The 15,855-nt window shown below is 37.5% G+C and overlaps 1 protein-coding gene across 1 annotated transcript in view; it reads left to right on the forward strand.

The window, feature by feature from the left end:
- Nucleotides 1-15,855, forward strand: part of CDH12 (cadherin 12) — a 498,310-nt gene that overhangs the window by 392,586 nt on the left and 89,869 nt on the right. Inside the window, exon 5 of the mRNA XM_017524645.2 lies at nt 3,855-3,974. Coding sequence (XP_017380134.1) covers nt 3,855-3,974 — 120 coding nt within the window. The remainder of the gene's footprint in view (nt 1-3,854; nt 3,975-15,855) is intronic.

A 15,855-nucleotide genomic window follows, 5' to 3' on the forward strand; every position in this document is an offset into this window, starting at 1 on the left:
TGTTCCTCGGCAGTGAGGGTGGAAGTGCAGATGACACGTATATCGTGCCAAGTAAGGCTGTAAGCCTGGGTGAGGTACTGGAACTCTTTGATGTAAGTAGAGGGGTCAGCTGAAAAAGAGCCGAGCCTGCGCTCGATTTGTGACAGATCCTGGAGGGAGAAGGGGACATGCACTCTAACCAAACCTTCCGCCCCAGCCACCTCGCGAAGCGGTGCCAGGAGAGTGGGCTGGTGTGAGTGGGTATGGGCTGCCACTGGGGAAGTAAGAGGAGGTGGGGCCTCTAAGGCGGGAGGCGCAGAAGGAGCGGCCGTTGGGGAGACAAAGGGAGGTGGAGTCTCCAAGGCGGGAAGCACGGAGGGAGTGGCCACCGGAGAAGCAAGAGGAGGTGGGGCCTCTGAGGCAGGAAGCGCGGAGGGGGCGGCCGCTGGGGAAACAAAGGGAGGTGGAGTCTCTAAGGCGGGAAGCGTGGGGGGAGTGGGGGAAGGGCTAACGACTGGTGGTAGCTGGCAGCTGGGGTTGGCGGGAGGCGAGAGATGGTCAGGCAGTTCCTCCTGCTTTGAGTAAGGCGGGGGAGAAGTAATAGAAATAGTGGAGGAATTTTTGCGAGGAACTTGGGCTAAAAGAACCTGGTGTGTAGAGCAAGTGGAACAAAGGTCCGGGTGGGTACGGAGATCCCAAAAAGCCTGTACATAAGGCACCTCGCGGTCTTTGCCTGTACGGTGGCAGAAATTGTCAAGGTCACGAAGGATATTGGAATTGAAAGTGCCAGTCGGGGGCCAATGTGACTGGTTATCGAGCTGATACTGGGGCCATGCCGCTTGAGACAAGAAAATGAGTTTCTTTCACCTCGGGGTTTGCGAGTATCCCAATTTGGAGAAGTTTCGCAATAAACACCCAAGAGGGGAGTTAGGGGGTATTTTAGACTCCGCGTTACCCATGGCGTGCACAGCAGTAATTTCCCTGCCAACGGCTGGGTAGATGCAGGAAGAGGCGTCCCCCTTGCACCGCAGATACCTAGAGAATTAACGGAGGGAAGAGTCAGAGAGGACGTCCCCTGTCTGGCAGTTCCCGGAGGGGCTCCTGGAGCCGGAACGGAGGACCTTCCTCGGGTCGGCCGATGCTAGGCGAGGGGTCCGGCGGATTGGGAGGGACTACTGTGCACACCACGTGGAAGGAAAGGCAAGAGAAAAAAATGAACTTACCTTAGTCGGAGCATAGAGGTGTCGGATCCAAAAAGGGTCGCCGGAGGAGGGGGCTGCGGCCAGGCCAGCAGCCCGCGCTCCCGGGTTTCGGCACCACTTGTGCGACCCTGGCTGTGGGACCCCGACCCACGGAGGCAGGCACTCAATAGACTCGAGGCAGGACGCATGGTGACCGGTACCGACTTTATTGGGATCTCCGGGCGACTCAAGCGGGAAAGGAGGAATCGCGCGCTTTCTTTGTTCGGTTGACTTTATAGGGACAGAGGGCCTGGGGCGGTAGGAGAGCTGGTGGTGCGGGTGGTGATTGGTTCAGTGGGCCGCTGGGCGGGAAGGTTGCTGGTCTTGGGCCGGGCCAGGATAGAGTGAGATAAGGGACCCTCCCTGTGGGGGAGGAAGGGCCTTCCTTATCGGGAATTAGGCCCTTTCCACATGGCTGGGGAACGGGGCCAAAAGTCCTCTACCAGACAGATACCAGAGGACTTTACTCTTAATAAACTGTTTATCCCTATAGCATTAAAGAAAGGTAGTTTTACTGAATCTTTAATACAGGTACCCAATGTTACATAGAAATAAACATTGGGCCGGGCACGGTGGCTCACTCCTGTAATCCCAGCAGTTTGGGAGGCAGAGGCGGGCGGATCACGAGATCAAGAGATCGAGACCATCCTGGCCAATATAGTGAAATCCCGTCTCTACTGAAATACAAAAATTAGCTGGGCATGGTGGCGGGTAGTCCCAGCTACTTGGGAGGCGGAGGCAGGAGAACTGCTTGAAGCTGGGAGGCGGAGGTTGCAATAAGCCAAGATCGTGCCACTGCATTCCAGCCTGGCGCCTGGCGAAAGAGGGAGACTCTGTCTCAAGAAAAATAAATAAATAAATAAAATAAGAAAAAGAAATAAACATTGGTCAGATTATGATTAATGAGAGTGATAATGTTGATGATGATGACGGATAATATTAGCCTTCACTCCTGACTGCTTAATAATGTTTTCCTACATTCCCTCTAAAAGTTCCATCTAAAAGTTTATTTTCCTGGAAAAGGCTGCTGTTACATATTTTTCATCTGTTAAGTCTTGGCATTGAATATCTACAGAAAGTTATTATTTCTCACTCTAGTCACAACCCTAACATTTTATTAAAAGAAAATGGTAGGCTGGGTGCAGTGGCTCACACCAGTAATCCTAGTACTTTGGGAGGCCGAGGTGGGGGATCACAAGGTTAGGAGTTCGAGGCCAGCCTGGCCAAGATGGTGAAACTCCATCTCTACTAAAAATACAAAAATTAGCCAGGTGCAGTGCTGCGTGCCTGTAATCCCAGCTACTCCAGAGGCTGAGGCAGGAGAATCACTTGAATCCAGTAGGCAGAGCTTGTAGTGAGCCAAGATCACGCCACTGCACTCTAGACTGGGTGACAGAGCAAGACTCTGTCTCAAAAAAAAAAAGAAAAAGAAAAAGAAAAGAAAAGAAAAGAAAAGAAAGGAAGGAAGGAAGGAAGGAAGGAAGGAAGGAAGGAAGGAAGGAAGGAGAGAAAGAAAGAGAAAGAAAGAAATGGTAGAAGTGAAAAATTAATTCATTTCTTTAGCTTCTATAGTCATTTATGAAGATATGGTTTATTCCAAATTTGTACTCTTAGAGAAAAAGCTGAATGAGTAATTGAATGAAAGGGAACAATCCTATTTTCTCCAAACAGAACAGTTACTTTGAACGCCTACAACAGATTAAGGGAGTTTTACTCACTGTATAACTTTGGATATACATGTGTACCTGTACGTACATTTGTCTATTGTATTTGCTACAATTTGGGTACCTTTGATTTCACTTTGTTCTGAACTCAGAATAGTAATAATGAGCAGGGCATTAGGAAGAGATACTCACTCTAAACGTTTTTAGAGACTGATTTTAATGTGCTTATGAACAGATAAGGAAAATACAGAGAAAACCTCCTTTCAACTTCTTTTAGCAAAGAAAACAACATACCCATGTCAAAAAAAAAATATATATATATATATATATATATATATATATATAGGAAAGCTGCAGATCATTCAGATTGTTTGTAGTGTTTTCCTATGTCACTGAATCTTTAGGTTAATTCAATCTTGAGGCAAAGAAGTGCTCCTGTAGCTATTTTGCAATTATTTATGGTTTCTCAATTTCTCAAATATTCCTTTTCTAATTAAAGGCTTCCTAATGCTAGTAGGTAGCTGTTAATTTTTAAATTGCAATTGCAAATTATTTAACAGCCTCTAATGTTCTGTACACCCTAAACCTTTTAGCTTCTTTATTGATATACTAATTATAAAATTAAAACATCAATAGTAAGCAGATGAGCTAATATAAGTGGTATCCATGCTTTCTTTGACGTGCCAATCAATAAAGGTGTCATGATGACTTTCAGTTCGATGATCTAGCTACTGAAAATGGACACTGCTTTACAAATAAATATTTAAAGTCGTCATTTACACTAACAGTTATATCCTTGCCCAACGTTTTGGTTATAATGGTTAAACTATCCTCAGTGACATCATGTACTCATGGCATACTTGACACAGGCGAAATTCCAAAGGAAAATCAAGTCCAGCAGATAGAAAGGGGACATGACTTTGAACATGGTAAAACAAAAACGCCAAAGTGATTTTGTCTTATTTTCCAGGCGCATATGTACTCCAGGTCAAAGCCACAGATGCAGATGACCCGACCTATGGAAACAGTGCCAGAGTCGTTTACAGCATTCTTCAGGGACAACCTTATTTCTCCATTGATCCCAAGACAGGTAAATTTTTTATTAGAAGCAACATTATCACCAGCCCTTCAAATATTTAAACTTTAATTAAATCTTGGCATGGGGAGTTGCATATTCTAATACAGCCATAAAGATTCAGTGCGATGCATGTTAAGCAAAGAAATCAGATCTTACCTTGCTGCTGAAGAATGATTTCCTTTTAAGTGAACTTTGTGTAAAATAAACCTTTTAACATATCTTTATAAAGGTCAAATTTGTTAGGTTGGCAGTCACTGTTTGTCTTATTTAAAATTTTCAAAAGTCTACTTTAAAAAAATTCTTCCAGCTATAATAGCTTTTCATTTCAAAATTATTGGATGGGTTCAATTATATTTAGTTTTAGGCTTTAACGATACATGGTAAGATCCTGGAGCTTCTGTTGCTATATATATAAGGGTTATGAATGCTTGATTTAGATTAATAGAGACTTACACTTGTAATGGAAGAAAGGAGAGACTTAACAAACTTGCAATACCAAGATCATTGGTTCTGTTTGCCTGTGTCTACAAATCCAGTCCCATTTTTAACTAAAAAGAAATGGCAGTTTTCAAATCCAAATATAATATGAGTAGCACAAGAAGGGCAGGAGGCTATGCACATGGAATATTTTGTCTTTCCTTTTAAATAAATGGTCTCTCTATTTCTAAACAATCAATTTTTGGATGCCAAATACTTTGCTAAGGAGACTTAGCCACTTATCAATTATCAAAATAGGCTTTCCGTGTCACAGTTGGAGCAGATACCTCACAATGATGGTTATTTTGTCAGTTTTTATGTACTACATTAAATCATATAGCAAACTGAATTTAATGTGGTGTATCATGTGAACTTAAAATAATGAAGAATTGTTCTCATACTGAACTAAGCTACATTTTAAATTTCTGAATTAATTTTTAAATATCGACATCCATTTTAAAACTATACATTTCAGATACTACGCATTCAAAGAAGTTAAACATTTTAAAACTGATACTTCCTAAGAAGTTTGTGTTAAAATCTGTATACCAATGAGATATGTTAAATAATAATTTTGTATAATAATGTTGCCTAGAAACATAAAGTCTGTTAATGTTTCTTAACAAAAGTGGACCTGCAAAATCTGCATAACTTTCTAACAACTGAGCCCCCCATTCTCTCTTAATTTCTTATCATCTTCATTAAGCCAAAAAGCAGCAGAAGTCATCAAAAAAATAAAGGACTAAAGCAGGGAGTCACTCCCTTCTGTAAACCTGAAGAAAGGGTAGAGTGTAGTAAGGACAGCATCTGTCCTTTGAGCTATCCATTAAGAAGTGAGTATCAGCGCTGAGGAGAATCCAGAGTGGTTTAGGACAAAGAAGCTCTTCTGATTTGGATGGAATTTTGGAGAACAAAGGCCAGGCTGTCAAATGTTAAAAGTGAGTGCATGAGGGAAAAATTACACCTTACCACACAAGAGATTTTTCAAGAAATACGGCAGTAAAGATAAGAAAATATTTAACAATATCATCTAAAAGGAAGTTTTGTGGCTATTTTTTAGCTGTGAAAAAAATCACATATATATTTGTAGAAAAGCGGGGTAAATTGGAAAAAAAAAAAAGAGGTTGAAGAAATTGTTCAATGAAGTTTATAATGCATAGTGTTCCGGAGGAATTAAGGAGGTTTGGACAATAGGCAGAATATATAAAAATAATAAAGGAAAATTATCTAAAATGTTTCATTTTATCAGATGGGGCCACTATGGGTTATTTTTTGTCTTATATAATTATGTATCTTTTTGAAGTTTGCTCTAATGGGTAATCTGACCAGAAATGGAAGTACGGACAATGCATGTCTCTTAGATCTCTTCAGCTTGTGCAGAACACTCCTCAGGGGCAAGAGGAATAAAATAATGAGAAAAGAGAGTGTATAGAGATTAGTGAAGAAAGAGCATATGAAAGGTCGCTTACTTGATTACAATGATAAACTATAAAGAAGGTAAGTTTATATACTCAGAATAAGAGTGAGTATTCTCACTTAGAGAGAGAATTAAGCATTTAACATTAAGGGTTTAATATTGGTAAAATAACTGTAGATAAAACCACATCTAACCTTGAAAAAGCGAGATGAGAATCAAAGAACGATAAATTTAAACATGAAGAATGAGTTAAGAATGTAATTGTTACGGGCAAATGACTACCAAACAAATTTATGATCCAAAAAAATACACTTCCCTTGATTTCACTTGGCCAATGTCAACTTTGGATATATCCTAGTGTCTTTAAAAAGCTTGTTTTACCATACAGTATGTGAATATGTAATGTAACATTTATAATTTTGTATTTATATTTCTATAAGTTTACTATTTAGGACTAACAGTGAAACAATTCTGTCATAAGCTATGTAATAGATTTTTGAAGCATCGATTTTCACTGGAGACAGAAGTCTTCATACTAACAAGGCCTCAGACCACTAGGCAGGAAAAGAGTGGATGATGAAGCGCTTCATTAAGAGAATGAAAACTAGTTCTTCATGCAAAGAAACCATTAAGAAGACTTTTTGTCAAATTTATCACCTTGTGGTAGATAAGTGTAAATCAAAAATCAAGGATAATTGCAATTTCTCAGAAATAGTCTCCATTTGTTCCAGCCATATAGCTTCCCTTTATGATTTATTTGCTGTTATTAAATAAAATGCTTGAAAAACTAATATTATCTGAAACTTTCCACATTTGAGTGTAGAAAGCAGCTTAAAACAATTCTGAAAAGAAGATTCTCATCAAAACCTCTGGTGCTTAAATATTTATGAAGTGAAAAAGAGATAATTGTGTGTTTCATTTGAAATGAGAAAATAAAAAGATTTCTGCATTGATACTGCTGTTTTACAAACATCCCCAGCATCTCTAAGTGGATATGGCAAGTTTATTTCTAAACAATATAAATTGACATATTCTAAACAGTATAAATTCATTTATTCCATGAAATAAACCAAGAAATAATAGTCCTTTTAAAAGCAGTGTATGTGACAATTTTTTGTCATAACTATGAAATAATTTACTCTGACTTAAAATCCAGACACATTCATTTATATGCTTCAGATGATTAGTAAATGGTATTTAAAACACACAAAATGTAGCTCCGACTATAAAACATTAAACAATTATGTTTATTATACTTAACATTTGTAAAATATTAAAATGTTTTTATATTAACATATTGTATTATTTTAGTATACAAATTATTTCAGTTAATGTTATAAAATATTTAAAAACACCTATAATCTATACAACATTAAACAAGAGCAAAAATATTATAATATTTAATTCACCCTGATTAAATCAGGGTGCTAAACATCTCAACAGTTTTGATAATAGAGTAACTCCATTTAAGAAAACAAATATTAGTATAAATGATGAACTCTCATGTCTTAATTTATTCTTAAAATTCTGTTAATGCATTTAAATTTTCCCTAAGTGATTCTAAATAACTAAACTGAGTTCAGTATTGTCATATTGCACATCATATGGTGATGATACACTGTATTTTTCTAAATTATCTGAGCTCTACTTGAGAATGCATCATAATATTATTTTACCTCAATATCCTCTTGTTAATCTTTAAACTTGATTCTTTTCTATCACGGTAAAATATACTCAACATAAAATTGACTATTTTAACCATCTTAAGTGCACAATTCAGTAGCAGTAAGTATGTTTACATTTTTGTGCAACGATTATACCATCTATACAAAACATTTCTCTCCATATCTCTTAATTTATGTACATTGTCAAAAAATGCATCCTTTATAAATGTTTATTTTACATGTTTCTACATTTATAAAATTCTTATAAAGAAAAACAATAGAGTGAGAATAGATGTGCATGAGATACTTTAAAAATGTTTTATTCCCTGTTCTGATATTTCTTGGTGTGTGATCTTGTTCTAAATTCTGCTTAGGGAAACATGATAAAGTTTGCTCACATGACTGAAACTTTCCCAAGATTTTTGTCCTGAGTCTATCAACTTTTCATTCAGAGATAATAATCTTCAAGTCTTTCTCCCAACGAAACCTCCTCCTATAGTTTGACTGATATTATTCTTGTATGTCTTCTAAAATGTATTGGTGTTATAAAAGCTTCATATTGAAACTAAAGCACGGGCCAATAACTTTATATTTTGAGCTGACACTTTACAATACTATACACATACTTATTCTGATGACTTGAACATTCTTTAAAGAAGTCAAATTTATTTTGTATATCAAGTATAGAACATGATGTTATAAGAGATACACACACACAAACACACACACACACACACAGTGGAACTTACTATAGTACGTTACTATAGTAGAACAAATTAACATACCCATCATCTTATTTATTCTCCCCTTACATTCTGCCCCTTCTCATGGCAAAGATAGTTATTATCTACTCATTTAGCAAAAATCCTAAATATGATACGCTATTACTAACTATAGTGCTCATGGTGTACCTTAGATCTTTTAACTTGTTTATCCTGTATTTTTTCTATTTGTATCTTTTGATCTACATCTCCCCATTTTCTCTCCCCTACCCTGACCCTTATAACCTTTCTTTTATTCTTTACATATTTGGCACTTTTTTTAAGATTCCACGTGTAAATAAGATCACACAATATTTTTATTTATGTGCCTGGCTTATTTCACTTAAAACACTGTCTCTCAAGCCTATTTATGTTGTGGCAAATGACAGGACCTCCTTTTTCAGGTTGAATAGCATTCCATTATATGCGTAGCCACAGTTTCTTATTCCATTTGTCCAGTGATGAACAGGTACATTGCTTTTATATATTGACGACTGGGAATAAGGCTGCAATAAACATGAAATGCAGATATCTTTGTGAGGTGATAATTTCATTTCCTTTGAGTATAGATCAAGAAAAGAGATTGGTGGGTCATATGAGTATGGAACATTCTCTTTTGTTGAGACAGAGTCTCACTCTGTCACCAGACTTGAGTGCAGTGGAGCTATCTTGGCTTACTGCGATCTCCGCCTTGCAGGTTCAAGCCATACTCCTTCCTTAGCCTCCCAAGTAGCTGGAATTACAAGCATGCAACACCACACCCAGACAATTTTTCTATTTTTAATACAGATGGGGTTTCGCCATATTGGCCAGGATGCTCTCCATCTCCTGACCTCGTGATCCGCCCACTTTGGCCTCCCAAAGTTCTGGGATTACAGGCGTGATCCACACCCATCCTGGGACATTCTTTTGATATTAATTCAGGATAAAATCTGGTAGAACTGAGTCAGACACCTCAGTTGGTGCTGGTGAAAGAAACTATATCTTCCTCCTTTAAGGGCAAAAGAAAAGAGTTTTTTCCTACATAATGAAGTCACTCTTTTAATACCTTTTGCCAGAATGAATAAGTTGCCAGGAAGCATTAAGGCAAGAATTGATTATGGAATAGCAAAGGCAAGAAAATCAATAGAGACCAATAAATATGAGGAAAGAAAACTGTCAAATAAATAAACAATTCTTAAGATAAAACAGCACAAATTGTTACCTATTTTGTAATATTATAATTGTATAATAAAATTCCATGCCCAGGAATTCACTGCAGGCAATCATTTTCTTGTATTCTGCATTGTCAGACTTCAAGAAGATTCTGGGTGAGTTCAATTTGCTTTATTTTAGAAATCATGAGATGAACACATCAGCAAAAAGAGCCAAAAATGTTTGGGCTTGAAAGGAGAATATTCCAGAGGGATGTGATATATGCCTTTAGGAAGTTGTAGAGCTGTCATGTAGAAGAAGAACAAGATGTATTCTGTGCAGCTTGAGAGGAAAAGAGCTATCAATGCATAGTGTGAGTTACAAGAAGAAAGAATTCTGGCTCCATATATACTCATATGTATAAAAAAGGCCGAGTGAGGTGGCTCAGGCCGGTAATCCCAGCACTTTGGGAGGCTGAGGCAGGTGGATCATGAGGTCAGGAGATCGAGACCATCCTGGCTAACATGGTGAAATCTCATTTGTAATAAATATACAGAAAGTTAGCTGGGTATGGTGGTGCATGCCTATAGTCCCAGCTATTCGGGAGGCTGAGGCAGGAGAATCGCTTGAACCTGGGAGGCGGAGATTGCAGTGAACCAAGATCATGCCACTGCACTCCAGCCTGGGTGACAGAGCGAGATCCCGTCTCAAAAATATAATAAGGATAAAGTTAAGAATGATACCATAAATAAGAGTGACAACTCATTAGATTGTGAGTTTCACATTACTGGATGGGTTAAAGCAGATGATAAGTAATGAACTGGTGGTGTTGGATTTGATTATGTCGTTTGTTGCACATTTATCTATAACATGTGACCTGACTGGTGCTTTGCTATTGGGAGACTGAGATGAATCAAGTAGGTGGTCAGGTAGATCCCTACCTATTACGGGGAGTTCATCAGGTCCTCAGAAGTTTATATGTGAGTTTTCTAGTGTATAATTTTCTGATACATAAAGCTGCTATGGGACGCCAGATATACACTGATTGAAGGGATGAAAGTTTTCAGAGGAAAGAACTCCTGGAGAAGGTGGCTCGTAAGTCCTATAGGAGAGTTAAGGCATGTTACAGTGAAGAAGCTGGACAATACAGTCTCTACATTTCTTACTGAAGGTAACCTGATAACTCTTTTTGTCTTTCACATACATTAGCAAAATATGTAAAAAAACATATACCTAATCTATGCAACGATGAATACAACATTTGAATTAATATTATTCAAGAAAGTACTAATACTTTTAAAAATCCATTTTAGATTTTAGGCCAATTTAAGACTAAAATGAAATGAAACTCAGTAAGTTTTCATATAAACTAATCCAAAATGTGGTCTCTCATAATTTTAATGTAATGAGCTATGGAATTGAAAACAGAAACTTGTATTCTCACTGCTAAAGTTAAGTTTTGAGTGCTATCATTACTCTTTTTACACTTCAACTTATCATTTATCTCTAACATATCTGTTTATTAAAATCGTAATTTTTAATGTTTCCTCCAAATCTTTATTAAAAACAGTTAACCATGACTTGGTCAACACTGGAGTCTGTGTTCAACTAGGAGAGATATCTTTCATGGGTAATCAAAAACTTTTTCAAGATACAATAGTTCTAATACCCCTAGTTGAATTCTTCTTTTGCAAAGCAAATAGCTATAGGGTAAAATAAACCATGAAATGGATTCTTCAGAGCATGGGTAGGAGATGGGGAGAAAGTACAGGATAAAAATGAAAAGAAAACCTATTTTTGGATTATGATTCACAGAGAGTAGAATAAAAAAGGAAAGAGAATAAAATAATAAAATTAAAGTGAACTAAAAAATTATGATACATATAGGTGGAAAAGTAACATAGCTGTTTTAAGAACATGGAAACAGAAAAACAGAAATACTCTTGAAGGGATGTCATTGTCTGGGGTAAACCCCAAGGTTCCTTTTTCTATGCTGAGGAAATCAAGGATGCAGACACACAAGAAGTAAGGTTAAGAACTGAGGTTTGGTGTCAGATGTGGTGGCTCACGTCTGTAATCCCAGCACTTTGTGAGGCAGAAGCAGGCAGATCACGAGGTCAGGAGATCAAGACCACCCTGGCTAACAAGGTGAAACCCCGTCACTACTAAAAATACAAAAAATTAGCCAGATGCCGTGGCACGGGCCTGTAGTCCTGGCTACTCGGGAGGCTGAGGCAGGAGAGTCACTTGAACCTGGGAGGCTGGAGGCGGGGTTTGCGGTGAGCAGAAATTGCGCCACACTCCAGCCTGGGCAACAGAGGGAGACTCAGTCTCAAAAAAAAAAAAAAAAAAGAAAAGGCAAAAGAAACTGAGCAAAAGGCTCTCCTGCAGGGACAAAGGTCCCGAATGGGTTTCTGCTGTGGTGAAATGCAACAGGTTTTATATATAAGCTTGAGGAGGTGATGTCTGATTTACATAGGGCATGAAAGATTGGTCAGAACAGGTGTATTCTTTGCATAAGGCGCAAAAAACAGGTTATGGCTAGGTGTGCCATTTGCATACATGTAAAAATCTGCCCACCCCACCCTAATCTTTTTTTAGGCAGATGGGTTCTATCTGGCCAGTGCCAATTTGCCTAGTTCTTTACTGTACATGTGGTGACAAAGAAAAGGGAAGACAGAGCCTTCATGCTGAACATGCGTGGCTCCCAGGTAACCCTTTACTATTGGCACAGCTGCTGGCATTCCCCCGAGCAAGCTTCCTATGCTTAGCTATGTCTGCAGTTCAGTTTTTCAGGCTGCTCTTTCTTAGAAAGGAAATGATTTGGGCGATGCTTTTATTAAAAGGGAGATTTTAGTGAGGACTCTTTTACTCTTACTGTCTGCCGAAATAATTTCTTTCCATCTCCTGTGTCACTCTGAGCCAGACATTGACTAGATGCCAGAAATAAAGAAGAAAATAAAAAGACTTCTCTCTGTTCTAAAGTGGCTTTCAGTCTGGTAAAGAAAGGTAAACAGGCAACAAATCAACAAATGCAACAAAACAGTCTACACACTATGATTGAGTCCTACGGAGGGTGTGGTCGTTTCTTCCTGAAGCTGTGCTGTGAGTAAGACATGGCTTCATGAAAAAAAAAAAAAGACTAAAGTGGAAGAAACCAGAAAGATGTCCACTCACTAGACAGGCATTCATAAGGGAACTGGGAGAATGAGGACAAGAAGTTTGGAGAAGTTCAGGAGCTCTGTGGAATAGCTGGAGCCTGAGCACCTCAGTGTGTGCGCTTCAGATGGCATCTTCTCAAACGCTTTGACCGCTAGGAGTGGATGACAGGAGAAAAGTCATTTCTTGTAGGGGTCTTAAATGTCTTACTCCATTTATAAGGAATAGGTCACAGAATAATTCTGTGAATTGTATTATTCAAATGATCCCCTACCAACCTGTCATTTCTTTGAATAAACACCATCCTTTAAATATATTAATTCATGTGAAATGGTATGATGGATCCTAGACTAGGATTCAGGTTATCAATCTTGACATTACTGCTGTCACCCAGACATCAGATAACTCAGGCTTGCCATTATTCATGCAGTTGCTATGCTCCTGAAAATAAAATTTAAAAGTATGTCTATCTATCTATCTATCTATCATCTATCTATCTATCTATCTATCTATCTATCTATCTATCTATCATCTATCTATACCAGTAGTCTCAGATTATAAGAATTAACTAATATTAAGATACAGCAGGACATCTGAAAAGAGTTTGGAATTATGGAAGATAGTCTTCAAAACTGTAGTAACATCTTGTCACCAAATAGATGCTAGCAGAAGGTCTATCTCCATATCACTATCCACCTATCTGTTTCTATATCTATCTATCTATTTATATGGACAGAGAAAGTTGTGGAATTGCTTTTTCTGGTTATTTGCTGATGTATATAAATAGCTATCTACTGGGATCCAGTTAGATTAAAATATTAAGATGCAATTGAAAAGAGACAAAATAGGTATTATCAGACTTAAGAGTAGATATATATTTTTTCTGGTCATTCAAAAAAATTGGCAAGACCTTTTCTACCACACTCACAGCCCTGCCCTCCTGTTCCACCCTGTGCCTGATGAGTGACCTTTCTGCTGCTTCTAGCCCTGCTGTTAGTGTAATGTTACCCAACTGGACGGTATGTGGAACTCAGATGGAGGAAAGATTGTACATGTAGTTTGAAAGTCAATTTCTAGTGATGACCAGGATGTGCTTCCCCTGACCCAGCACCACTTGCATTTAAGAACCAGAGGAAACATAATGTAGTATGTGTATAATTTTTTGGGGAGTTTATATTTTGGGGACTAAGCCAAACTCCACATTCAAAATGAGAAGAGAATCTTTAAACATTGCAGTTTATTTTAAAAGCCAGGAAAGGACCTTTTCAGGAAGTTATTTTTTTCATGGCTACCTGTTGTTTATCAGTTTCTCAACAATGAAACAAAAATTGATTGCATCATCATGGGAAAAGAAGAACTCTGCATCTTAATGTTTTAATGTAACTGGATCTCAGTATATAGCATTTTATTTAGGTCAGCAAATAACCAATAAAAAACACAACTCCACAACTCTGTCTCTCTGTCCAGTTAAATAAAAAGATAGAGAGATGGATAGATATAAGAATAGTCTAGTGTTTGATCTTTATCTTTTAACTTGAGTCTTTGGCTTTCTGTAGTTTCACAAAGATATATCTAGATAAAAATTTATTTTTATAGATCCCAGTAGGAAATCATTAGATTGCTTAAATAGAGATTGGTTACTTTTGCCAGTTGTAGAATATTCTCAGCCACTAACATTTCTGTTTGGTCTTCCATGTCTCTTAACCTTTTATCTGTATTTTCATCTCTTGTCCTTTCACGCTTCACTGTGAATAGTTATTTTAATGTATTATGCAATTTTCCAATTCTTTTTTCTGCTGTCTGGTCAGCTGATAAACACATCCATTGTGTTATTTGATTACTGTAATTTTTTAGTTCCGGAATTTTTATTTGGTTCTTTTTGATATATACTACAATATTTTTAGTTTCCAGTACTTTTGCCAAAATTCTCAAGCTTATGTTAATTACTTAACATAATAAAAATGAATGCCTTAAAAAAAAAGAATAGATAGATAAATAGTGATAGATATAATTTTTATATTGGAAATTTTTATGCTAGAAATTAATTAAGTATATATATATATAATTTTCTTATTGAAAATTAATTAAGATAGACTCAGTCAACAACAGGACAAGATATAATGCATATGATTCATACCCAGGAATCTATCTAGAATATATAAGCATTGTAAGCCAGGCAGAAGTCACATAACTTAAGGTATGTAGAACCAGAACACTCACAGGTAGAGACAAAGAATCTTAGTTAAGAGACTTGGAAATGAAGCAACAGGAGCCTGAGCTGAAGAAAGGACAAACACATTGAATTAAAAAGGTGTCACTACCAATTCATAAATAAAGTAGCAGCAGCATAAATGAAGATTGTCTTTTACTGCAATGATTTCCTGCAAAGACAAAAAAATCTCAGATTGAAAATTTGAATCAGCCTTTGTTAAGTAGAGAGTAGAAAGTCCATATAAAACAGGGATATATGTTGGGTTTATGATTTGGATTCTATGTTTGTTGATGGTTGATTTATTTTTGTTGATATTATATTTGTTATTCATATATGCTATTTAAAGAAAGTAGCATATATTTCTTAAGGAAAGAAACAACACCATTAAAGCCAGTTGTGTTTAAAAAAAATGGTGTCCAGGCTGGGCGCGGTGGTTCAAACCTGTAATCCCAGCACTGTGGGAGGCCAAGGCGGGTGGATCACGAGGCCAAGAGATCGAGACCATCCTGGTCAACACGGTGAAACCCTGTCTCTACTAAAAATACAAAAAAATAGCTGGGCATGGTGGTGCGTGCCTGTAATCCCAGCGACTCAGGAGGCTGAGGCAGGAGAATTGCCTGAACCCGGGAGGCGGAGGTTGCGGTGAGCTGAGATCGCGTCATTGCACTCCAGCCTGGGTAACAAGAGCGAAACTCCGTCTCAAAAAAAAAAAAATAATAATAATAATAAATGGTGTCCAATCTCTCCCTAAAACCATTGACTAAAGATTGGAATTTGGTATGAAATTTATTCATGATTTTATTTGAAAATAATCCAGGAGGTTTTAGTTATTTTACTATGAATAAATAGGAATATAAACTACTTTTACACTTGGACACCAGGACAGAAAATGAGGACAATATGTAAACATGCACATATGCTGTAAACTTCACATTTAAAATTTGATTATTTATAGATTCGTTCATTCAGCCATTCATTCTTTCAGTTAATTGGTTTGCATGTACTTACTGTTTTCCTTGTAAATGCCAAACACTGTCCTGAATTTTGAAGACACTTGGTGAAATATCTG

The sequence above is a fragment of the Cebus imitator genome, unplaced genomic scaffold (assembly GCF_001604975.1).
Source record: "Cebus imitator isolate Cc_AM_T3 unplaced genomic scaffold, Cebus_imitator-1.0 Scaffold35, whole genome shotgun sequence".
Classification (NCBI taxonomy): domain Eukaryota; kingdom Metazoa; phylum Chordata; class Mammalia; order Primates; family Cebidae; genus Cebus; species Cebus imitator.